At 36.3% G+C, this 27,169-nt stretch overlaps 1 protein-coding gene across 1 annotated transcript; it reads left to right on the top strand.

The window, feature by feature from the left end:
- The first annotated feature begins 9,779 nt into the window (after positions 1-9,779).
- LOC108484868 (uncharacterized) lies at positions 9,780-20,994 on the top strand. Its single transcript, XM_053029400.1, has 3 exons — positions 9,780-10,369; positions 19,836-20,490; positions 20,632-20,994. Exons 1-3 carry the CDS (start codon positions 9,780-9,782, stop codon positions 20,992-20,994), a joined length of 1,608 nt encoding a protein of 535 aa, XP_052885360.1.
- Positions 20,995-27,169: the final 6,175 nt, after the last annotated feature.

The following is a 27,169-nucleotide window of genomic DNA, read 5'->3' as shown; positions in this document are numbered from 1 at the left end:
ATGGAAACAAATTAATTACAGATTTTATTTCTCTATTTACAAAGTTTATGAAATTAATTTTTTTTATGAAAACCCAAATAAAAAAAATTAGAACCCGTTGATATGATGGTCAGAGTGTTCACCGTTTCAAGTGTGAATTGAGTTTGAACCGCACTAATCGCATTGCTGTTAGGGTGTTACTCAATTAGATTATTTTTTATTTTTTAAAAGAATTTTAATTTTAATTTTAATAAATTAGAGTGATTAACTTTATAATTAAAATTTTAAAAATAAAAGGTGAATGCTAATCAAAGCCCAATAAAGAGAGTTGTGATAACCAAATTTCACTAAAAAATGTTTGAAAAAGTTCATATTGGATCCTTATAAATTTGGGCTCTCTATTCTTGCAAATGAAATAAACCCAATAATTTGTTCCTTAATTTTTTTTTCTTTTCTTTTTTTTCTTCTTATATTTTTCCTAAAATTCTCTGTAATTATATTAAGGTGGGATTAAATTTAGAATCGAAAAATATTCAAAATAGAAAGAAGTCTCTCCCAAAATTTGTTTCCCTATTTTTATATTCAAAATTAAGATTTTATTTTAAAGATATTAAATTTCTTATTACTCAATTCGGTCTATTATAAAATTTTATATAGAAAGATAAACAATGTATTATTGAAGGAACAGATTAATCGAATTAATCGATCGAATCGATCTAATTCTGTTAATCGATCGGTTAACTGATCTAATTCGTTTTGAGGTCAGTTAAAATTTTTTAGAACTTTGGTTAATGGTTAATTTGGTTCGAAATCGATTAACTAACCAAATTTAATAAATAATATTATATATTATATGCATTAGGCTATTACTAGTTCGGTTAATTCGGTTAATCTGGTCAATGAACATAAAGCAACAACAAAAAAAAAACATATAAAGTTAGGTTAATTCGGTTAATCGACGAACTTAACAGAAATATTTTCGTTCAGTTAATTTTTTTAAAAAAAAAAGGTTCGGGTAACGGTTAAATGATTAAAAAGTTCGATTAGTTCAATTAATACTATTTTATTCAATTAACCGTTTGAATACTCTTATATAAGGCTGCAAAAAAAGCACCATTGTTAATTTAAGGATAAAAATATTGTTTATTTAAGAATTATTGGGATTTTATCCTTGTCCAATTGAAGGTATCTGGATGATTTTTATTTACAAATTAAATTTATAATAATTTGAATCGATATTTATTTTTATTTAATTAATATTTAAATTTATTTTATTTATTTATTTAATAGTGAAAATTATTTTAAAAATTTATATAAAAATTATTGTTCAAAAAATATTATAAAAAAGTTATTTGTTATATTACTTAAAAAAATTAAATGTTTGTGAAAAATCCTAATGGAGACAACTTGTCATAGAACTTCTCTTGCAAAAATTACAATTAAGTAAAGTGGTTTCCACATAAATGCTCGTAGCCACAAAGTCTAGTAAAAATAAAAATATATTGATTTGTTGATTGAGTCTTAGTTCGATTGGTATGAATATTATTGTCAATGTAGGAGGAGACGTGAGTTCGAGTATGCTGAAAATATTATGATCAGAACCTATAATGAGATTATTTTAAAAATATATATATTTATATCAAATCAAACAACTTGACTTTTATATAAGTGCTCCCAACTACGAGACCTAATTGTACAAAAGTCCTATTACTTAATAGTAATTTCCTATTCACACAATTGTAAAAATTTTTAAGATAAGATATCACTCTAATCCACGAATTCTTCATAGGGCGACTCTCTCATTTTAAATAAGCTCATGTAATGATATACTTTGTTTGTTTTGATATTCACCCGCTTTACCATAAAAGAATTTATTCTTATACCAAAATATGAAAACATTACTGATCTAACCAAATATATGACAAAACCAACCCATTATTCCACCCCACTTGCATACCAAGAATAGAGGATAGATAACCTTTGGACAAGACATATTCATGGTAATTTCCCCTCATAAAGAGATCTCTCTTTTCTCTTTCATTTTCATCTTCATCTTGTTTACTAAATTTAAGTTCATTCCATTTTCAAAAATAGATCTTTTATTGAATTTAGCATTAGAAGCACTGATTCCCTTTAAACTCATGTCTACTCAAAAGCATTCAAATCCACTCCACATTTTTCGAGGGACATCTCCAAGCCCATCCCATAACTAAAAATGCACAAACAAACTTACCCAAACAAATAGTGGGTGTAAGGCCCAAATTTTGCCCGGGGCCCAATAAACCAAATAAATAAATACAATACTCAATTACAGTCCAAATATTAAAACCCTAAAAGCCCAATTAACCCACAACCTTAACTAATTTTCAGTAAAAAAAAAAGAAAAAAAAACCTAGTCACCTCCACTTGCTCCACTTACACCTGCAAAAGCCAAAAGAAGAAAAAACAAAAAAGGGGCAGAAAAGAAGCAAGAAAACAAGGAAATAGATAATAGCAAATCCATGGTATTTCGGCTATAAAGCCTGAAATCCCGGATTTTTTTTGGGTACAAAAATAAGAATATTGTAAAAGGGGAGGGGATTTTTTTTTATCAAAAAAAAAGATTGAAGAAAAAAAAAGTGTAATCTCTCTGAAGATTTTTCTTTAAAAAAACCAGCAAGCAATACAAAAAAAAAAGATAATAACAAAGCCATAAAAAAAAAAGAAGTGCAAACCGGCTTAAGGTTTTTCTTTTCTTTTTTTTTTTTTTATTTTATTATTCAATCCATCTCTTCTCATTCATGTATTAAAATATATCAAGGTATATATATAAGAAATATATAAAGAAAAAAACCTTTTTGAAATTTTAGGCCATCAGTCTTGTGGCTGGCGGCACGTGGCCAAGGAGGCGGATGGCGCGGATGGAGCCGAGTTTGGTCGAGGGAGAAGGCCTTGAGAGAGTTTGAGAGAAAGGGGTTAGTTTTTTTTTTTTATGAAATGGGAAAAATGAGTTTTTTTTTAGGAATTTTGACTTATATAGCCCCCATCAAAACGACGTCGTTTTGGGTTTGTTACTAATGCCAAAACGACGTCGTTTTGGCTCTTAACCCATGGCCGACCATGACCTGACCGCTCCAACTTCGGATCCGCGTGTTTTCATTGGAGGGCTATTTATGCGTTTTAGCCCTCTCGCTTTTATTACTTTGCAATTAAATTATTTTTATTTTTAATTTGGCACCAAAATTTGTCGCAATTTTCAATTTAATCCTAGTGATGTTGTGCATTTTATAAAGGGGTTATTGCACTTTAGGCCCTCTATTGTTTCACAGCATTTAAATAGGCCCTTTTCTTTTCTTTTCTTTTTTAAATTTGCCCCAAAACTTCGCTTTTAATTCAATTTAGTCTCTTTTTTAATTTAAGTTGATTTTATATTATCTTTGCTACTTTAATTTTTAATATTAGTTCCAATAATATTATATATATGCTTTTAAATACACTCTTTTATTTTCTTTTATTATAAATATTATTATTTTATTTTCTTTACGTTATTATTATATCGTATCTTTTTTTTATCATATCATTATTATTTTTCATGTACACATTATTTTCATGATTATTATTGTGTTTATTTTACTACTATTATTGTATTTATTATTAGTATTAGTATTATAATTACTATTATCATACTTATATGTATATATATTTATATGTAAAGTTATAAATGGTTATTTTAATATTATCATCATCTTAATATTAATATGTACTTATTTTTAACATATATATATGTATGTATATATTTATGAAGTATTATTAATAATTGTTTTGTAACATTATTATTATTATTTCTAATGTGTATGTATTATATATATTTTAATACTATATTATGTATATATTATATTATATATATATTTATTATATTTTATGTATATATTTTAATATCACATTATTCATATGTTTTTATATATATATTATCCCATGTAAATACTTTCAATACTACATTATGCATATATTTTTGTCTCTATTATATATATACTTTTAATATTCAATACTATTATTATGAATATGTTTTTGGTATACGTATGTATATTTTTTTCTTTATTCATATATTATTATCATTATTTTCTATGTTATATTATTATCATTATTTTCTATGTTATTATTATTATTATTATTATTATTATTATTATTATTATTATTATTATTATTATCATCATCATTGTCATTGCCATTTTGTTGTTCCATGTTTTATTCATTTACATTTATTCGTTAATTTGCTTATGTCTTCGATCATTTCATTTTCCTCATACATTTGTTTATATTTACATATTACTAGTCTTGCTATTACTTCATCTTTTATAATTACTCATATTATCGTTTTTGACAACTGTCGCACCTATTATGTTATTATTCATATTAATATTATAATTTGCTTTTATATTTTACTATAAATCACGTTATTTTTCTTACTCAATGTATTAAAACAATTCTTTCATAAAAGTAATATTCCGTATTAGGTAATTCGAGATAATCGTACCCTAACTTACTGGGTTTCGATTTTTCTTATTTAACCTAAATATGGAATATTCCTTTTAATCACAATGTGAGTTTAAAAAAATGTTTATTTTTGGAGATACGAGGTGTGGTGTCCTAACTTACCGGGTATGACATGTTGTTACCTCGAAATAAGATTTTTCGTAAATAAAGGCAATACTCGGTGTTTGATGATTTGAGAATCATACCTTATCATGCTGGGTTGTGATTTCTCGTTTGCTCAAAAACAATCGAATATTCCTTTAGGTTTTCACCCATGCTTATTAAAAACCTTTCAAAACAAAGGATGTTCGATGATTGGATATTTGAGAATCGTGCCCTATCGTGTTGGGTTGCGCTTTTTCATTTATTCTAAGCAATCGAAGATCCCTTTGAAGTTTCATCCACGTTTTCTAAAAACCCTTTAAAACGAAAGAAGTGCTTGATGTTTGGGTAGTTCGGGGAATAGTGCCCTATTGTGCTGGGTTGCAATCTCCCGTCTGACCGAAATAATCAAATATCTCTCCGGGATTTCACTCGTATTTTCCAAAGTGAGGCAATGATCAATGTTTGGGAATTCGAAGAATCGTGCCCTACTGTGCTGGGTTTCGATTTTTCGTTGGACTAAATAGTCGAGCATCATTTCGTGATTTTCGAATTATAAATTTTCGGACATCAAAACAAGAAGATTTTTGACGATTAACTCAGGTTATTCAACTTTTATTAAAAAAAGCCACATTTCAAAAACATTTTTAATTTTAGACATAAGGACAGTATTTAATCGATTTGGTACCCATTTTGGGCGTAGTGAGGGTGCTAATCCTTCCTCATGTGTAACCGACTCCCGAGCCCTTTTTCTAAAATTTTTGTAGACCAAAATTGTTGTTTTAGTCAATTATAAATGTTTTATTAAAATAACCAAATTTTTAGGTGATCCGATCACACCAAAACAAAAGATCAGTGGCGACTCCATGTATTTGTTTTTCAAAATTCGATTACCCCTTTTTTTTTTAAATTTTAAAATTTTTAAATCGAGGAATGGTTTCGACAGCTTGGCGACTCCGCTGGGGACATTTGAGAGTCGAGCCATAAAAATCAATTATTTACTGTCTTTTTGACGAAAACTGAAAATTTACTTTAAAAATTATGTATATTTTGATTGCATTTAATTGTGTGATTGTTTTAGTACGGGTCTTGTAAAAAAACACTGCATTTCATTGCATGACCACTGTGGTCACACCTTCTAAGTGGGAGTAAGAAACTACGCTTTCGTGAGGTTTTCACCTCCGCATGGGCTAGTGGATTGCTTCCGGGATACATCCGTACCTATGATTTTGTGAGATTTTCATCTCCGCATGGTCATAGGGAAATGTATCCCCCTGAACCGAACTCGATCTATATGAGCCTATAATGGGTGAGGATTGAGGAATCTGCTAGTTCGGGTACCTTATCTCTAGAACTAAACCACATATAATAAACCTTAGGAACCATCCTTGGATGAAGCCGCGTCAAGCCTTAGTACTTACCCGTATATGCGTCATAATTATCGTTTATGTGCTTGCATTCTACCGCTATTATTTGACACTAACCGGTGTTTTGTTTTGTTTTGTCTTTTTTGCATAACATTGCATACTAAAGGAGGCGTTAATCCGTATTCAATTACTAAGTTAGAAAATTTGACATGGAGAATGAATTTCTTAGTAAAGTCGAGGATAATGCGGCCGTTCGTGCATGGTCGGAGAGGCTGCAATTAGAGAGAGGGGATAGCTTGGTAGAAGGGTATGTATCGGAGCTGCAAGATTTCACTCGCGTCAATGTAGTACAGAACGAGCTACAAGAGTTGAGAGACATTTGGGCTAGTTGGAATGAAGGAATCAAGCAATTGTTTTACCAAAATTATGGTGACGTATCCTACCTGCTAGACATTAGAGTGGATAAGAATTTGTTCCGAGCCTTGGTGCAGTTTTAGAATTCTGCGTACAAGTGTTTCACTTTTGGGGAAGTGGATTTGGTACCTACCATGGAGGAATACACTACTTTGCTCAGGTGTCCCAAAATTCAGGTCCAAAAGACTTATGCTCAGGTTTTTAGTAGTCAGACTTTCGTGAAGAAACTGATGAGCATTTCTTGGATGAGCGAGCCTTGGGTCACTATTCTGATTCAGCAAAAAGGAGATAGCAAATGTATCCCTTAGGAGAATTTGCGAGATTTGATCTTAACACATCCAGATGAAAGAAAGCGGGTTGATATATTTGCCTTAAGCATCTACGGATTAGTGATCTTTCCTAAGGCTTTGAGGCACATGGACGAGGCGATCATTGACTTGTTTGATCGCCTTGAAAAGGGAATCACACCGGTGCCGGCAATATTGGCAGAAACGTTCAGATCTTTGAGCTCATGTCGAAAGACAGGCAAGGGGCGATTCATTGAATGTGCACAATTATTGATGGCATGGTTCCACGGGCACTTTTGGAAGGTAGACAAAGTTTCCTATCGAGTCTTCTCCGAGGGTTATTTCCCATTGAAAGAAGAAGCAGCTATATAGAGGAGAGAGGATATCTCAGAGGAGAAGTGGATGGACATTTTTCAGAACCTCAAGGAAGGGGATATCGAGTGGAGTGCTTATTGGATAGTTCCTGACGAGATCATGTACCGATGTGGTAACTTCGATTGGGTGCCATTGTTAGGAATTTGGGGAGCTACCGGGTATACTCTACTGTTAGCCTTGAGGCAATATAAGTCGAGGCAGTTTGTACCTACGACCTATGGGCTTGCTCAGAGTGAATTCTCATTTAAAGGTGCTCATTATAAGAAGAGAGTTCGGGAGTTATCGGATGCTTGGAAGAGAGTTCGGGAGTTATCGGATGCTTGGAAGCAAACTTGTTGGATGAAGAGGTTAGCCGTCGGTTCTATAGTAACGCCTGAGTATAGCGAGTGGTTTAGGAAGAGGATTAATGATAATATTCCTAGACCAAGCTTGGAGAATGCTCGACCTATCGGGGAACAATTACAAATCGCCCCATCAGAATTGGAAATTATAAGGCAAGATTTTGAGAAGAAGAGTTCAGAGCGCAGGAAGAAGATCGAACAGTTAGAAGAAGAGAAGATGCATCAAAGGTTAGACGCTGATGTTCAGAGGTCAAAGGCTGAGAAATGGAGAAAAGGAAAAACTAAGGCCAAAGAAGACCTAAACAGCTTGAAGACAGACTACAAGAAGCTGCGCCTATCTATGAGGACTGTGGGTTTAGGTAATACTTCTGAACAATGGCGCCACGAAATTCGAGAAGAAAAAGCCAATACCGATCGGTGGGAAAGAAAATTTCGAGAAGCTCAGGCATGAAACAAAGATTTGGAGAAGAGTCTGTCGAAGAGCAGAAACGAGCGAGGTGAACTAAGGGCTAGAGTGGCAGACCTCGAGAAGTCTCTGCATCAGTACCAAAACCGCAACACCGCAATAGAGCTGAGGGCAAGCTTGAGCCAGATAGAAGAGATGAAAGGAAGAATAGGAGAGTTAGAGGCATCACTGCAGAACTGTGAGATGTGGATCCAGTTTTTCGAGGCAAACAAGGATCGTTGGAAAGAGCAGCTTCACCATGCGCAAGATCAAGTCAGAAACAGAGATTACCTTATGGGGGAAGCCATAACCCAAATTCGGGAGGTAGCAGACTACTTGCAAACTTTAGCGGTTCAAGTGGACATACTGAGCGTGAAGTATGAGTTGGAGCCGGATCGCGGACAAGGGCTGGCCTCGTTGCTTAGAAAAATTAGGACTTTAAGTGTTAGAGCGAAATTTTATTTGTAATTCGACTTTATGTAAAAGAGTTTATTTTCGAGTGAAATTTTTTAAGGGCAATTGAATCAAAATTGATGCCTCCTTTACATTCATGCATTTGCATTACATCATATCATTATGCATTAAAGGCCGTAAGAGTTTTCTAATTAATTAATTAAAATTTATTTCAGTAACCTGGAAACTAACGAAAACCAACCAACTACGCACTCCTACGGTACAAGAAAAAAATCAATGGATAAGAGACTCGAGAAATTGGAGCAAATGCAAAAGGACATGCAAGAACAAATGCAGTCTCAGATGGAAGAGCAGCTAGCCAAGATTCAATGAGAGATGAAGGAGAAAATGATGGAGTCCCAGAGAGAAATGATGTCCCAATTTTCCAAATTGCTGTTGGGAGGAATGGATAAGGGAAAGGGCCTCATGGACCAAGTTGAGGAAAAGAATGAAGATCTCCAATACCCCCCTGGCTTTATTCCGACGCATGTATCGATGAAGCCCGAGATTAACCTACAAAAACCATCGGTCACAATCATACCCCAGCAAGTTCAGGCTGGAGCTTCAATTCTGATGAACTTCCAAGCCGGCTTAGGCTCTAACTTTGTCAACAACCCGAACTATCCGCCCGTTCCCGACTTGGATGAAGCTGCTGAAGAGGAAAAGGTGAGGATGGATTCGCAAAAATAATTGGAAGAACATTGTAGATGGCTCGAGGAAAAATTCAAGGCCATAGAGAGCGCGGATCATCATCAAGGGATTGATGCCAAGGATCTGAGTCTGGTCCCAGATTTAGTCCTCCCCCCTAAATTCAAAATGCCTGAATTCGAGAAATACAATGGAACAAGTTGCCCTGAAGCCCACATCACCATGTTCTGCAGACGAATGACGGGATATGTTAACAACGACCAGCTACTAATCCACTGCTTTCAAGATAGTATGGTTGGAGCGGCGTCTAAGTGGTATAATCAACTGAGCCGAGCCAAGATTAACTCATGGAATGACCTGGCTCAGGCCTTTATGAAGCAATACAATCATGTGACGGACATGACCCCGGACAGAATCACTCTCCAGAATATAGAAAAAAAAAGTCAAATGAAAGCTTCAGACAGTATGCACAAAGGTGAAGAGAGGTGGCCATACAAGTTCAGCCGCCACTTCTAGAAAAGGAGACGACAATGCTTTTTATCAACACCTTAAAAGCCTCTTTTATCACCCATATGTTAGGAAGCGCCACAAAAAGCTTCTCCGACATAGTGATGATGGGGGAAATGATCGAGAATGCTGTGAGGAGCGGTAAAATAGATTCGGGAGAGAGTGCAGAAAGTCAACCCCAAGGAAAAGGGACAATGAAGTGAACAACACGAGCACATTCAACAAGGGGCAGTCCAAGTCAATTACCGTGAATCAACCCAAAACAGTGACTACCAATCAACAAAGCTCTGTAAGAAAAAAATCCAATTCAAGGAAGAACACAGAAAGGCCACAATTCACCCCTATACCCATGACATATAGGGAGTTGTACCAGAACCTGTTCAACGCTCATGTAGTATCCCCTTTCTACCTAGAGCCACTGCAGCCCTCGTATCCCAAATGGTATGACACAAACGCCCAATGTGAATACCACGCGGGAATTACCGGGCACTCAATCGAGAATTGTACTGCGTTCAAGAAAGTAGTTGAAAGACTCATTAAGGTGGGGATTGTGAAATTTGATGACCCAGCCATGCCCAATGTAGCAGGAAACCCACTCCCCAATCATACCGACCAAGGAGTGAATAGGATAAGTGAAGGCTTGAACAAGAAGACCAAGTATGAGGTGGCAGAAGTCAGGACCCCGTTGAGGCGGGTATGGAAGGAGATGGCCAAGAGAGGATTGATTGTGTTGGACTCGAGGGAAGAATCTAAAGAAGAGAGAAACTACTGTGAATTTCACGACAATGTGGGGCATGAAATCCAAGATTACGTGGAGTTCAGAGCCCTAGTACAAAACATGATGAACAATAAAGAAATTGAATTCTATAAAGAGAACGAAAACCCCGTAGAGGGAGATATATGTGCATCGGAGGAAGAATCGACGGCACAAAATCGAACGTATAACTATCCAGTGGTGATCATTTTGAGACCCAAAAATAATAAAGCCGGAGTACAAATGCCACCGAGGGTCATAATCCAAAGACCTTGTAACGGCCTAATTTTCAGTGGTGTCGGAAATGGTGATTTGAGATCACTAAATTCGACAAATAAGATTGAACAAGATAGTAATTTAATATTTATGAGTCAAGTAAGAATTTAGAAGAATTTGTGAAATGGTGAAATTAGTGAATTAAAAGAATTTATTAGGTCAAGCGGGTCAAAAATGAGGTATCGAGACCTCAAAGTTGAAAATCGAGCTATAAATATTTTTATAAATATTTATAGAGTGTCATTGAGTTAGTATTAAAGTTTCGTTAGAAAATTTTAACGTTTGGATGGCTAATTAATTAAAAGGACTAAATTGAAAATAGCGCAAAATTTGTTAAATTGTGAGTAAATAGCTTAAGTATTTAAAAGATGGATTTAAAGAGCAATTAGACCCAAAGGTTAATGGCTGGACGGTTTGGGTATGAAATAAGCAAGAAAACAATGTGAACAAGGGCAAAATTGGAAATAGCATAAAAGTTAATAGTTAAATAATGATGTAATTGAAAAATCTAGACATTTCTTCATATTTTCTCAGCTAAAACGCCATAGAAGGTCTGGAGAAAGCTGGTTTTCATATTTTACATCATGTGAGTTTAAGTCTTACTTTTCTTGATAATTTTATGTTTTTATGACTTTTACAATTAGGTCCACTTGTAGAATTCATTAGTTTTGATTTTATGAGTGAAATTGGAAGTTACCCTGGATGGATAAGGGAATTTTATGATGAATTATTATGAAATTTAAGTTCTAATTTTATATTAAGGTGGTTTTATTAAGTGATTTTGATAGGAAATGATATTTAGGACCCTTATTGTTCCCTAATTTGACAATGAAGTAAATGAGAAATGGGCCTAAGGGAGTTAAATTGTGAGTTGCCATATGGAAATTATTCCAATGAGTTATTAATGAAATTGTGATTTGGAGGATGAAATAGTTAAACTAATAGATATATGATTGTGTACGATATTTGATATGATTTGTGTTTATATGCATATGAGCTTATTAAGCTTCAATAAGCTTACTTGTGTGTGTTTAATATTTTTATGTAGATTGACTTGAAGTGAAGTGGGTAGATCGGATCAATACAACAGGGCACACTATTCAGATCAATTCCGGTAGTTTTTGTTTTATGTTTAAAGATTTATATGGCATGTATAGAGTTTGAATGAATTGAAGTAAAGATGTTATAAACTAGTTAACAATATTTATACTAAAACAGTTTTCGGTAAGTAGCAGTAGTTTGATTTTGAAAAATCACTAAAAATAGTAGAAATGGAATTAAATAATGAATAAATTATGGAATCGAATCTTGATGAGTATATTTTTATATGGAAGAAGCAAAACAGGTATATGAGCTATATTTTATGAGATGTTTAAATTTTTGTGAAACAGGGCCAGAGCGATTTCTGGATCCCCTGTTCTGACTTTGTAAATTCACCATAAATTTTACAAAGATAATTAGAAGTCATACTTTATATGTACAGATTCCTTATTGAGTCTAGTTTTATTAGAGACAAACGGCATAGTCATTGAAGCTCTGTACAGAGAGATATCTGATTCGTAATACACAAAGGTCAGAGTAGTCAAACCCTGAAACAGGGGAGATTTTAAATAATAAACTGTACTAATTGGCTTGACCAAAAATTCTAGAAAAAAATTGGTAAGTAGATATATGAGTATAAATTCAGAGAAAATTTATGGATTTGGATTTCGATTTTTATAACTCGAGATATGAATTATTTAGCAACTATGACACAGTTGGACAACTTGTCTGAAAAGTATTATATAAATTATCTAAATTTGGTTAAGTGCTCAAATAAGTTTAGTAGTGCCTTGTGCTCGACTCCGGCAACGGTCTCGGGTAAGGGGCGTTACATTTATTGGTATCAGAGCTTCGGTTTAGCGATTCTCGGAATATGTATGATGTGAAAAGTGTCTAGAATTACATGCCATATAAATCTGTGATAGTGTCTTGTGTATGATCCGATCTAATCCTTGTTTTATTATAGATTATCTTGATTTGAAAAGATGTCGATAGACCGAACAAACCGAGCAAGAAGAAGTTAATAGCGAGTACAAATCTCGAACAAGGAACAAGTAGTGAAGCTCGATTTCATTGATGCGAGAACAAGAACTCAAAATATGATTTATGGATTCATGAATCGGTGGTATAATGAGAATGTGCGAGAAAGAAATCGGACTCAACCTCCTCCCCTATCTCAACATCTGTAGTACCCCGGTTGCTCCTCCACCTCCTCCGACAACTGAATCGCAAACGTTCTCCATTTGAAAAGCTCGAAAAACATGGGGTGAAGAATTTCGAGGAAGAACGCACAATGACCCGTTAGAGTGAATATTGGTTACAAAGTATAATGAGGGTTTTAAGCAAATGGCGTGCTTACCGGATGATTACTTAATATGTGCCGTGTCATTATTGAAAGAAGAAGCTTATAAGCGGTGGGAAACAATAGAAGTCATTGTACCAATTTGAAAAGATCACTTGGGAATTTTTCAAAATGAATTTAAGAAGAAATATGTCGGTAGAAGATATCCGGATAAGAAGAAAAGAGAATTTCTCGACTTGCGACGGGAAACAAGTCGGTGGCTGAATATGAAAGAGAATTTGTTTATCGAGCAAATATGCTCGAGATATAGTACCCATTGAAGAAGAAATGTGTATCGATTTTAAGAAGGGCTTAATGATGAGATTAAAATGATGATAGGGGCATTGAGATACGAGAATTTGTTGTTCTATCGATCGTGCTCGAAGCTTGAAGAAGTATATAATAAAAGATGCAACGAGATAGAAGAAGTAAAGAATCTTTCAAAAGAAGTGCATCTAAGTCATTTTCGGCTTTACCGGTGAAGAAATCTAAAGAGAAATTCAATCGAGCCACTTGATTACCGGAAAGATCGAGGAAAAAGTAGGCCAAGACAATCGATTACAAAGCATCCGACAGACCTGCTTGTTAGTGTGGGTAGTGTACAAAATACCCAAAGGCCCAAGTGTCAACATTGTGGAAGAAGTCACCCGGTGAATGTAGAAGTAAATTAGGGCTTGTTATAAATGTGGGGCCACCGATCACTTTATTCGTGATTGTCCCCAATTACAAGTAGAAGAAGTGGAGCAGAGGAGAAACCGAAAATTCTTCCTCAAAGGAAGACGCCTCGTCGAGAAGCGATTACTACTGAGGGCTACTCGTTCGGGTATGAAAGATACTGCTAGCCGATCAAAAGTTAGGGCTCCTGCTCGTACTTATGCCATTCGAGCAAGAGAAGAAGCAACAGCTCCAGATGTAATTGCTAGTACTTTCTATCTTTATGATGTTCCTGTGTATGCTTTAATAGACCACAGGTCTACTCATTCATATATTTGCACTATGTTAGCATCTGAAAAGAACTTATTTGTTGAGCCTCACGATTATGATGTACAAGTTACAAATCCGTTAGGTCAAAGTGTGGTAGTTAATTTAATATGTCATAACCGCCCACTTTGAAAGTTAAGGGTCGTGATTTCCCGATTTGATCTTGCTACCCTTTCGGAATTTGATGTTATCTTGGGCATGGATGGTTAATGAAACATGACGCAATAGTGAATTGTCGAGAAAACGAATTAGTTTGAAATGTCAAACAGGGGACATTATTTTGGTTGAGTCTGGAAATTTGGATGACATGGTTAGAATGATTTCCTTTATGTCCTTTCGAAAATTGTTGCGTAAAGGAAATGAGGCTTATTTAGCCTATATTCTTGATACTCAAGTTCGAATCAAAGTTAGAGCAACTATCTATTGTAAATAAATTCATGGATGTATTTCACGAAGAATTACCGAGGTTACCACCGATAGAGAAGTTGAGTTCGTGATAGATGTGCTTTCTAGAACAGCTCCCATATCGGTGACACCGTATAGAATGGCTCCAGCAAATTAAGAGAGTTAAAAACGCAGTTGCAAGAGTGTTAGACAAAGGGTTTATCGGATCGAGTATGTCGCCGTGGGTGCACTGTCTTATTTGTGAAAAGAAGGATGGTTCATTGAGGTCGTGCATAGATTACAGAGCGGTGAATAAGGTAACAATTAAAATAAATATCATTTGCCTCGTATTGATGATTTATTCGATCGACTTAAGGATGCTACAAGTGTTTTCAAAAATAGATCTCGGATCCGGTATTATCGATTAAAGGTAAAAGAATGTGATGTACTGAAATGACTTTTAGAACTCGGTATGGTCATTATGAGTTCTTAGTTATGCCATTCGGTTTGACAAATGCTCCTGCTGCTTTTATGGATTTAATGAATCGAATTTTCCATCTTACCTAGATAGATTTGTGGTTGTGTTTATTGACGATATCTTGATCTATTCAAAGACGAATCCGAGCATGCTCAAGACTTGAGAATTGTATTACGACATTAAGGAAAAACAGTTATATGCAAAATTTAGTAAATGTGAATTTTGGCTTCATGAAGTGGGATTCTTGGGTCACATTGTGTCGATTGATGGTATACGGGTAGATCCGAGTAAGGTGTCACGGTGATTAATTGGAAAACTCCAAAGAATGTTACTGGAAGTGCGAAGTTTCCTTGGATTAGCTGGTTACTATCGTCGATTTGTGAAAGATTTTTCACCGATTGCTTCACCGATAACTAAATTATTACGAAGAATGTTGAGTTTGTATGGTCGATGAGTGCCAACAAAGTTTTGATCAATTAAAGAAAATGTTGACAGAGGCTCGGTGTTAACTCAAATGAATCAGTGTGCCATATGTAGTATATAGTGATGCGTCTCTCGAATGGTTTAGGTTGTGTATTGATGCGATCAGAAAAGTTGTAGCATATGCTTCTCGACAGTTGAAACCACATGAGAGGAACTACCCTACACATGATCTTGAGTTAGCGCCATAGTATTTGCTTTAAAAATTTGGAGACACTACCTATATGGAGAGAAATGTTATGTGTATACGAGACCATAAAAGTTTGAAATATTTAATGTCGCAGAAAGAGCTGAATTTGAGACAGGCGATGGTTAGAGTGTTGAAAGATTACGATCTTATCATTGATTATCATCCGGTAAGGCAAATGTAGTGGCGGATGCACTTAGTCGAAATCATCATTATTTGCTCTTCGGGCGTTAAATGCTCATTTGTCTGTTAATGAAAATGGTTCTATATTAGTTGAATTAAAGACAAAACCAGTATTCTTTCAACGAATTCGGGAATTGCAAGATGAAGATCCGAAGTTGGTGTTGAAACGACAAATGGTTCGGGATAATTTGAACTTAGATTACTCTATTGATAATAGTGGTATGTTATACCATCGTAATAGAATTTGTGTCCCGAATAATCTAGAATTGAAGAAGGATATCTTATCAGAGGCTCATAGTAGTATGTACTCGATTCATCCGGGTAGTACGAAGATGTATTGTGATTTGAAAAAAATGTATTGGTGGCCTGGTATGAAACGGGAAATTTGTGAATTTGTGGCAAAATGTTTAATCTGTCAACAGGTAAAAGCTGAACATCAAGTGCCTACAGGTTTGTTACAACCCGTAATGATTCCAGAATGGAAGTGGGAACATGTGACGATGGATTTTGTATCTGGATTGCCAGTGACTCAAAGAAAAAGATTCGATTTGGGTGATAGTAGACAGATTAACTAAATCGGCGCATTTTATTCCGGTCAGAACAGATTTTTCACTTGATAAGTTAGCGGAATTATATGTGTCAGAAATTGTGAGATTACATGGGGTGCCGACATCAATTATTTCTGATCGAGATCCGAGGTTTACTTCGAGATTTTGGAATAAACTACAGGAAGCTTTAGGTACTAAGTTAAAATTTAGTATAGCTTTTCACCCTCAGACAGATGGACAATCAGAGCGAGTGATTGATTTTGAAAGATATGTTAAGGTGTTGTATACTCGAGTTCGATGGCATTGGGAAAGGTACTTACCTTTAGTGAATTTGCTTATAATAACAGTTATCAAGCTAGTATCAAAATGGCACCGTTTGAAGCTCAGTATGGAAGGAAGTGCGAAACCCGTTGTATTGGTCGAATTAAGTGAATCGAAATTAGTGGAGTGGATTTAATTCGGGAAACTAAAGAGAAAGTTCAGATTATTCGGGAAAGTTTGAAAGCTGCTTCCGATCGTCAAAAGTCGTATGCAGATTTGAAAAGAAGAGATATAGAGTTCAATGTGGGTGATCGTGTGTTCTTGAAAGTTTCTCCATGGAAGAAAGTTTTACGGTTTGGTAGAAAAGGAAAGCTTAGTCCACGATTTATCGGACCATACGAAATCATTGAGAGGATCGGTCCGGTAGCTTATAGATTGGCCTTGCCTCCAGAACTTGAGAAGATCCATAATGTATTTCATGTATCTATGTTGAGACGATATAGATCAGACCCTTCACATGTGATTCCTCATACTGAGATAGAGCTACAATCAGATATGACTTATTCGGAGGAACCAATGAAAGTATTAGCTCGGGAAGTTAAAGAACTACGGAATAAACGAGTACCGTTAGTAAAAGTGTTATGGCATCGACATGGATTGGAGGAGGTAACACGGGAAACAGAGGAGTCAATGAGATCACAATATCCAAATCATTTTGGGTAACAAATTTCGAGGACGAAATTTTTAAAGGGGAGAGTTATAACTACTAATTTTCAAGTGGTGTCGGAAATGGTGATTTGAGATCACTAAATTCGACAAATAAGATTGAACAAGATAGTAATTTAATATTTATGAGTCAAGTAAGAATTTAGAAGAATTTGTGAAATGGTGAAATTAGTGAATTAAAAGAATTTATTAGGTCAAGCGGGTCAAAAATGAGGTATCGAGACCTCAAAGTTGAAAATCGAGCTATAAATATTTTTATAAATATTTATGGAGTGTCATTGAGTTAGTATTAAAGTTTCGTTAGAAAATTTTAACGTTTGGATGGCTAATTAATTAAAAAGGACTAAATTGAAAATAGCGCAAAATTTGTTAAATTGTGAGTAAATAGCTTAAGTATTTAAAAAGATGGATTTAAATAGCAATTAGACCCAAAGGTTAATGGCTGGACGGTTTGGGTATGAAATAAGCAAGAAAACAATGTGAACAAGGGGCAAAATTGGAAATAGCATAAAAGTTAATAGTTAAATAATGATGTAATTGAAAAATCTAGACATTTCTTCATATTTTCTCAGCTAAAACGCCATAGAAGGTCTGGAGAAAGCTGGTTTTTTATATTTTACATCATGTGAGTTTAATTCTTACTTTTCTTGATAATTTTTATGTTTTATGACTTTTACAATTAGGTCCACTTGTAGAATTCATTAGTTTTTGATTTTATGGGTGAAATTGGAAGTTACCCTGGATGGATAAGGGAATTTTATGATGAATTATTATGAAATTTAAGTTCTAATTTTATATTAAGGTGGTTTTATTAAGTGATTTTGATAGGAAATGATATTTAGGACCTAATTGTGAAAAAGTAGTGAATTGAAGGTTTCTGTTGAAATTAAGAATATAAAAGGTTTTGAAATAGTTTATAATGATAAAATAAAGTGTTAATTGAGAAAAATTAGTTCAATTGATGGGTGAATTGAGAAGGACTAAATTGTGAAAATTGTAAATTTTGGGGTAAAAGTGCAATTTCGAAATTTGAACAGCATAAATTGTGAAGTGAAATAGAATTGAAATGGATGCTAATGAAGGAATGATTTTATAATTATAGATCAAGAAAACGAATCGAATCGTGGAAAGGAGAAAATTCAAGAATAGTCCACAATTTCTACGACTTTTACAAATTAGTCCGAGTAAGTTCATATGGCAAAGTTCAATGTTTTGATATGAAAATATTATGATTGTTAAAGTATTTTATTATTGATGAATACTATCAATTTGCATTAACTAATAAATAATGTGTAACTAAAAGTACAAATTAGTAGGAACAATGGATTTGAGTGCTTCTATTCGTGACCACGATGAGTTGATGAAACATATGTGACAAGTGTGCCCGTTTAAGACCATAGCTGGGCTATGGCATCGGTGCAATGTGATAATGTGACTCAGATAAGACCATAGTGGGCTATGGCATCGGTATAATGTGATAATGTGATTCCGTATAAGACCATGTCCAGGATATGGCTTCGGTATGATATGTGAACCGTGTAAGACCATGGCAAGGCTATGGCTTCGGTGTGTGATGCGTATCAATGTGAAAGTCCATGGTTTACTATGGAAATGTGATAATGAAGCACTCAATTCCCTTATTGTTCCCTAATTTGACAATGAAGTAAATGAGAAATGGGCCTAAGGGAGTTAAATTGTGAGTTGCCATATGGAAATTATTCCAATGAGTTATTAATGAAATTGTGATTTGGAGGATGAAATAGTTAAACTAATAGATATATGATTGTGTACGAAAATTTGATATGATTTGTGTTTATATGCCTATGAGCTTACTAAGCTTCAATAAGCTTACTTGTGTGTGTTTAATATTTTTATGTAGATTGACTTGAAGTGAAGTGGGTAGATCGGATCAACACAACAGGGCACACTATTCAGATCAATTCCGGTAGTTTTTGTTTTATGTTTAAAGATTTATATGGCATGTATAGAGTTTGAATGAATTGAAGTAAAGATGTTATAAACTAGTTAACAATATTTGTACGAAAACAGTTTTCGGTAAGTAGCAGTAGTTTGACTTTGAAAAATCACTAAAAATAGTAGAAATGGAATTAAATAATGAATAAATTATGGAATCCAATCTTGATGAGTCTATTTTCATATGGAAGAAGCAAAACAGGTATATGAGCTATATTTTATGAGATGTTTAAATTTTTGTGAAACAGGGCCAGAGTGATTTCTGGATCACCTGTTCTGAATTTGGAAATTCACCATAAATTTTACAAAGATAATTAGAAGTCATACTTTATATGTACAGATTCCTTATTGAGTCTAGTTTTATTAGAGACAAACGGCATAGTCATTGAAGCTCTGTACAGAGAGATATCTGATTCGTAATACACAAAGGTCAGAGTAGTCAAACCCTAAAACAGGGGAGATTTTAAATGATAAACTGTACTAATTGGCTTGACCAAAAATTCTAGAAAAAAATTGGTAAGTAGATATATGAGTATAAATTCAGACAAAATTTACGGATTTGGATTTCGAGTTTTATAACTCGAGATATGAATTATTTAGCAACTATGACACAGTTGGACAGCTTGTCTGAAAAGTATTATATAAATTATCTAAATTTGGTTAAGTGCTCAAATAAGTTTAGTAGTGCCTTGTGCTCAACTCCGGCAACGGTCTCGGGTAAGGGGCGTTACAGACCTGCAGTTTTCCCTTACAAAGACAGTAAAAAGGTCCCATGGAATTATGATTGCAGTGCGATGATGCCGGGAAAGGAGAGCCCGGTTGACGCTTCAAGAGGGGACCAAGGTAAGGGTTTCTATACACGTAGTGGGAGGTGTTACGATACGGCGAATGAGGAGGTGCAGCCCACAAAAGAAAAAGCCCAGGTGGTTGAGGAAATGAAAGGAAAAGCAACCAAACCTATTAATGAGCCAGTTAACGAAGAGGAGGCCAAGGAGTTTTTAAAATTCCTAAAGCATAGCGAATACAGCGTGGTGGAACAGCTACATAAACAACCAGCCCGTATTTCGATGTTGGCCTTACTTCTAAGCTCGAAAGTTCATCGTAGCGCGCTAATGAAGGTCTTAAACGAGACATACGTTGCCAATGACATCTCCGTTAACAAGCTGGACCGTTTGGTGAACAACATAAGTGCCGACAATTATATCTTCTTGAATAACGACGAGATACCACCCGGGGGCATGGGGTCGACTAAAGCTCTGCATATCACCACGCGCTGTAAATGGTACACGCTGTCAGGCGTACTGATTGACAATAGGTCGGCTTTGAACATCCTGCCTTTGACCATGCTGAATAGATTACCCATAGACAGCTCTCACATGAAAGAGTGCCAGAACATCGTAAAAGTATTTGATGGCACGGAGAGAAAAGTGATGGGCAGAATTGAGGTACCTCTTCAGATTGGGCCAAACACATATGAGGTGGATTTCCTCGTAATGGATATCAAGCCCTCATACAATTGCTTGTTGGGAAGGCCCTGGATACATTCGGCTGGGGCAGTGCCTTCCTCATTGCATCAAAAATTGAAGCTAGTATCGGAAGGGAGATTGATAACGATCAAGGCTGAGGAGGATATTATTGCAACTGTGAGCAATAATGCACCCTATTTGGAGACAGATGGCGAAGCAATCGAATGCTCATTTCGATCTTTGGAATTTGTTAATGCGATGTTCATCGCCGAGGGAAGCGAAATTCTGGTGCCAAAATTGTCCAAAACCACGAGGATGAGCCTCCAGCTGACGATCAAAAGAGGGGCCCCACCCGGAAGGGGACTTGGGAGACATCTGCAAGGAAGGGTTAAAACGTCAATGCCGAAAGACAAAAGAGACCGCTTCGATTTAGGATTTAAGTCGGATGCGAAACAAAAGAGAAGGGAGCTGGAAAAGAAGTAAGAAAGAAGAAGAGCTCGATTAACGGGGGAGGAAATCAAGTGGGAACCAATGACATTCCCCCATATATCGAAAACATTTGTGTCCGGGGGAATTATTCATCTCGAAAGAGACACACCAATGACAGGAGCTATAGAAGAAATGCTGGAAAGCTTGGACATCAATGTCATATGCGAAGAGGAGACCGGAAGAGAATTTGTCGGGCATTTGCCTCTGCAAGCCTGGAAGTGTTCTGGACAAGCTGGATCGGAAGAGATTCCTGTAGCTTTTAGAACGGATTCAGAGTAATGTCCAAAACACACTTATTGCTCTAGGCCTAGGAGTAATAAGAATCTTTTATGAAATAGGCCGATGTTTAAAAACGACATTTCAATAAAATGTACGGTTATTATAATTTTTGAGCAAATGTTATCTCGTCCTTTCAATTCCATTCATAACCATACAAATGATTACTTTCGAATTCTTTTATTCTTGAAACATTCTTCTAAATATTGTTTCATTCGTCATTCATAATCATATCACATAAATAAATGTTTCGAATTCTTTTGATTCTTTGTATCTGCCTTCGTCCTCATAACAGGTCCCCAGATATTAATGATACGAGTGACACTGCTAGCGACTCAGAATTTCTTTTCGAGCAAGATGTGTGTATGGATGATTCTCAAGATTTTGAAGATGACCAAGGTTGTAACCTATCTCATGATTTGTTGAGGATGGTAGAACAAGACGAGAAACAAATCCTACCTCATAAAGAATCAGTCAAAATTGTGAGTTTAGGAGAAGGACAAGAGGTGAAGATCGGAACATGTATCACTGCGGAGATGAAGCGAGACCTCATTGAATTACTTCAAAATTCAAAGATGTCTTCGCATGGTCATACCAAGATATGCCGGGTTGGACAACGACATCGTGGTGCACCGACTCCCCATAAAAGAAGAGCGTAAGCCTGTTCAGCAAAAACTCCGAAGAATGAGGCCCGACGTCTTGCTAAAAATAAAGGAAGAAGTTCAAAAGTAGTTTGATGCTGGATTCCTGAAGGTGGTAAAATACTTAGATTGGGTAGCCAACATCGTCCTATCCCTAAGAAAGATGGAAAAGTGCGAATGTCTGTAGACTACAGAGATTTGAATAAAGCCAGCCCAAAAGACAATTTCCCACTACCTCATATCGACACCCTAGTGGACAACATGGCAGGACACTCACTGTTTTCATTCATAGACGGTTTTTTGGGATATAACCAGATTAAGATGCATCCTGAAGATATGGAGAAAACCACATTTGTAACTATGTGGGGCACGTTCTGCTACAAGGTGATGCCGTTTGGACTGAAGAATGCGGGGGCAACTTATCAAAGAGCCATGGTAACCCTTTTTCACGACATGGTGCATAAAGAAATCGAGGTTTATGTTGATGACATGATAGCTAAGTCTCGAATAGAGAAGGAGCACATACAAGTCCTGGGGAAATTGTTCTTGAGGTTGAGGAAGTTTCAGCTAAAACTCAACCCCGCCAAATGTACCTTTAGAGCCAAGTCCGGAAAGTTGCTCGGATTCGTGGTTAGTGAAAAGGGATCGAGATTGATCCGCACAAAGTTAAAGCCATACAAGAGCTATCCCGTCATGCACTCAAAAAGAAGTTCGAGGCTTTCTAGGAAGATTAAATTACATTGCTCGGTTCATTTCACAACCGACCGAGAAATGACCACATCTTTTCGCCTCCTCAAGAATATTAACCGGTGAATGGAATGAAGAATGCCAAAGGGCTTTCGACAAGGTCAAACAATATTTATCCAACGGCCAGTCTTGATGCCACCTAACCCCGATAAGCCGTTGATACTATATTTGGCGATGATTCGAGAACTCCATAGGATGCGTGTTGGTCAACATGACGAGTCGGAGAGGAAAGAAAAAGCTATTTACTATCTCAATAAAAAGTTCACGGAATGTGAGGTAAGGTACCCGCCGATAGAGAAGCTGTGTTGTGCCCTAATTTGGATAACCCGAAGACTGAGGCAATATATGTTATATCACACCACTTGGCTTATCTCAAAATTAGACCCCTTAAAGTACATGATGGAGTCAACAGCTTTGAATGGAAGGATGGCCCAATGGCAGATTCTACTTTCTGAATTCGACATAGTCTATGTAAACCAGAAAGCAGTAAAAAGAAGTGCAATAGCAGATTTTCTGGCCAGTAGAGCCTTGGAATACTACGAGTTTTTGAACTTTGACTTTCCAAATGAAGACCTAATGTGTGTTGCTACCACTGAAGAAGGTTCCCTGGAAGAACTTCCTTGGAAATTGAACTTCGATGGGGCGTCAAATGCTGTGGGCAATAGAATCGGGGCCGTCTTGGTATACCGAAATAGAGATCATTATCCATTCACTAGTAAATTGGATTTTGATTGTACGAATAACATAGCGGAATACGAGGCGTGCATCATGGGAGTCCGTGCAGCTATAGAACGCAAGATTAAAATGCTAGAGGTGTATGGAGATTCTGCGCTATTGATTTGCCAATTCAAGGGAGAATAGGAGACCAAAGACCCCAAGTTAATCGATTATCGGAAGCTGGTCCTGGAATTGGTTAAAGAGTTTGATGACATTACCTTCCACTACCTTCCACGAGACGAAAATCAGATGGCTGATGCTTTGGCTAACTTAGCCTCCATGATCAAGGTGAACAAACAAGAAGATGTCAAACCCATCCGGATGAGCATTTATGAAACTCTGGCCCACTGTTATAATATTGAATAAGATGAAGAGAGAGATGATCACCCTTGGTATCACGATATATTGCAATACATGAAGAATCATGAATACCCGGACCAAGCAAGCGAGAATGACAAAAAAACGCTAAGAAGATTGGCCATCGACTATATCTTAGATGGAGATATCCTATATAAAAGAAGAAAGGATCAAGTGCTATTAAGATGTGTAGATGCTGTAGAGGCTAAGAAAATCTTGGAAGAAGTCCATGAAGGCGTCTGTGAAACACATGCTAATGGCTTTACAATGGCCATGTAAATTATGAGATTCGGGTACTATTGGTCCACCATGGAAGGAGATTGTGTCAATTACGCTAAGAGATATCATAAGTGTCAAATCTACGGAGACAAAATTCATGTGCCTCCTTCACCGCTGCATGTCATGGTTTCTCCATGGCCATTCTCTATGTGGGGCATGGATGTGATTGGACAAATATCGCCGAAAGCTTCCAATGGGCATCGGTTCATCTTCGCGGTTATCGACTACTTCACCAAATGGGTAGAAGCCGCTTCGTATGCTAGTGTGACCAAGTCGGCAGTGAGCAAGTTTCTGAAAAAAGAGATTATATGTCGATATGGAATGCCAGAGAGGATTATATCTGACAATGCATTAAACTTGAACAATAGTACGATAGTGGAAGTCTGCAGTCAATTCAAGATCAGACATCACAACTCATCACCATATCGCTCAAAGATGAATGGGGCAGTGGAAGCGGCCAATAAAAACATTAAGAAAATTGTGGGGAAGATGACTGAAACCTACAGAGACTGGCATGAGAAGTTACCATTTGCCTTCTTTGCTTATCGAACGTCAGTCGAACCTCAACTGGGCAACCCTTTCTCTTTGGTCTACTGGAATGGAAGCGGTGTTGCCAATCGAAGTCGAGATCCCGTCTCTTGAGTGTTGTCGAGTTAAAGTTAGAAGAAGCTGAATGGCTCCAGTCTCGATATGATCAATTGAACCTAATTGAGGAAAAGAGGTTAAGAGCTATCTGTCATGGTCAGATGTACCAAAAGCGAATGATGCGGGCTTATGACAAAAAGATTCGCCCTAGAGAATTACGAGGAGACTGTTTTGAAAAAGATCCTTCCCATACAGAAGGACTTTCAAGAGAAATGGATGCCTAATTGGGAAGGGCCTTACGTGGTGAAAAAAGCTTTCTCTGGAGGAGCATTGATTCTAGCCGAGATGGACGGTAGAAACTTGCCCAATCTTGTAAACTCGGATTCGGTCAAGAAGTATTTCACCTGAAGAAAGGGCGGCCAGAGTGAAAACCCGCAAAGGGCGCTCTGAATTCGCAAAAAAAAAAAAAGAGGCAAATGTGAAAACCCGCAAAGGGCACTTTGGAACTAAAAGGGCCTTTGAGTTGAAAACCCGAAAACGGGCAGCTCAAATTTTGAATATGGGGCATATGACAGTCTTGTCCTCTCGAAATTAGCAAGACAGAATAATGTTACACCTTGGAGCATTAACAAAAGACGCGGGATCTCCTGAACACACATTTGGTTCGAATGAGCCTTTGAGAAACTAGAATAGTGAAGCTCGTGCTGCGATATCTGGGGCACATTTTCCTCATTTTATTTTGAACCTTACCAGATTTGTTGTCCTGTTTAATGTATTCACTTCAAGTTTTGCTCAATAAAATTCTATCTTATCCATTATGATAATCTCTTTCGAGCATTTTTTTTGTTGAAATCACGATTTTTGGACTTATAACATTCACATAAAAGAGGTTACGCATATTACTCTGGAAAGTTTCTAAACAGTACAAGGACCTGAAGCAGGGTTACTAGGCAGAATTAACCAGACTCAAAAGCGGGAAACATTGGAGAAAGAATAGTCCAAGTTGTTACTATTTCTTTGAATATTCTATCAAAGATAACGACTAAGTAGGAAGATACGATAGTGCATCGATGATAGAACCCGGATGAACTATTAGCAACGATACTTTAAACATTTAAAAAGAAACCACTCTCATGATATTTATACATTCGTAATCATTCATTTAGTTAGGAGCATTTGGCTCATTCGAGTCATGGCATCCTAATCATTAGGCATGAACTCATATGCATTATACAGGTTAAGTCCTTCAAAGGACAATAAAGATCGATGTGCCTTTATCTCCTAAAACAGTAGGGTAACATGCTAAAGCATAGTAGATCTGTCCTTCCTTGAAACAGATAACAGATTTGGCGTCTCTGTAGCGGCGGAGAGCAGATAGAAGATGATTTGGCATCTCTGTAGCGGCGGAGAGCAGATCGAAGATAACATATTTGGCATCTCTGTAGCGGCGGAGAGCAGATAGAAGATAACAGATTTGGCGTCTCTGTAGCGGCGGAGAGCAGATCGAAGATAAGAGATTTTCCATTTCTGCAGCGGCGTAGAGCAGATCAAAGATAACAGATTTGGAGTCTCTGTAGCGGCGGAGAGCAGATCGAAGATAACAAATTTGGCATCTCCGTAGCGGCGGAGAGCAGATCGAAGATAACAGATTTGGCGTCTCTAAAGCAGCGGAGAGCAGATTGAAGATAACAGATTTGGCGTCTCTGTAGCGGCAGAGAGCAGATCGAAAATAACAGATCGGTGTTCCTGAGTTTTCAAGAAGCAAGTTGAAGATAGCAAATTTGACACTCCTGAAGACATCAGAATACCCTTAGGGAAGATGAGGAGCAAGATTTTGAGATTTAACCAGACCGGGCAAATTTGGTCCTTTTTATAGTCTTTGCTCCATTCTCGTTACACGATAATGAGCAAAGAGGGGTAGCTGTAATGCCCAAATTTTGCCCGGGGCCTAATAAACCAAATAAATAGATACAATACCCAATTACAGCCCAAATATTAAAACCCTAAAAGCCCAATTAGCCCACAACCTTAACTAATTTTCAGTAAAAAAAAAAAGAAAAAAAAACCTAGCCACCTCCACTTGCTCCACTTACACCTGCAAAAGCCAAAAAAAGAAAAAAATAAAAAAGGGGCAGAAAAGAAGCAAGAAAACAAAGAAATAGATAATAGCAAATCCATGGTATTTCGGCTATAAAGCCTGAAATCCGGATTTTTTGGGTACAAAAACAAGAATATTGTAAAGGGAGGATTTTTTATCAAAAAAAAAAGAGATTGAAGAAAAAAAAAGTGTAATCTCTCTGAAGATTTTTCTTTAAAAAAAAAACAGCAAGCAATACAAAAAAAAAGATAATAACAAAGCCATCAAAAAAAAAAGAAGTGCAAACCGGCTTAAGGTTTTTTCTTTTTTATTTTATTATTCGAATCCATCTCTTCTCATTCATGTATTAAAATATATCAAGGTATATATATAAGAAATATATATAAAAAAAAACTTTTTGAAATTTTCGGCCATCGTAATGCGGTGGCTTAAAATAATATGCGGCGGCGGATGGCGGCGACGGAGGCGA

The sequence above is a fragment of the Gossypium arboreum genome, chromosome 6, assembly GCF_025698485.1.
Source record: "Gossypium arboreum isolate Shixiya-1 chromosome 6, ASM2569848v2, whole genome shotgun sequence".
Classification (NCBI taxonomy): domain Eukaryota; kingdom Viridiplantae; phylum Streptophyta; class Magnoliopsida; order Malvales; family Malvaceae; genus Gossypium; species Gossypium arboreum.
Note: the sequence above shows the minus strand (reverse complement) of the source record. Positions and strands in the feature narration are given on the sequence as shown.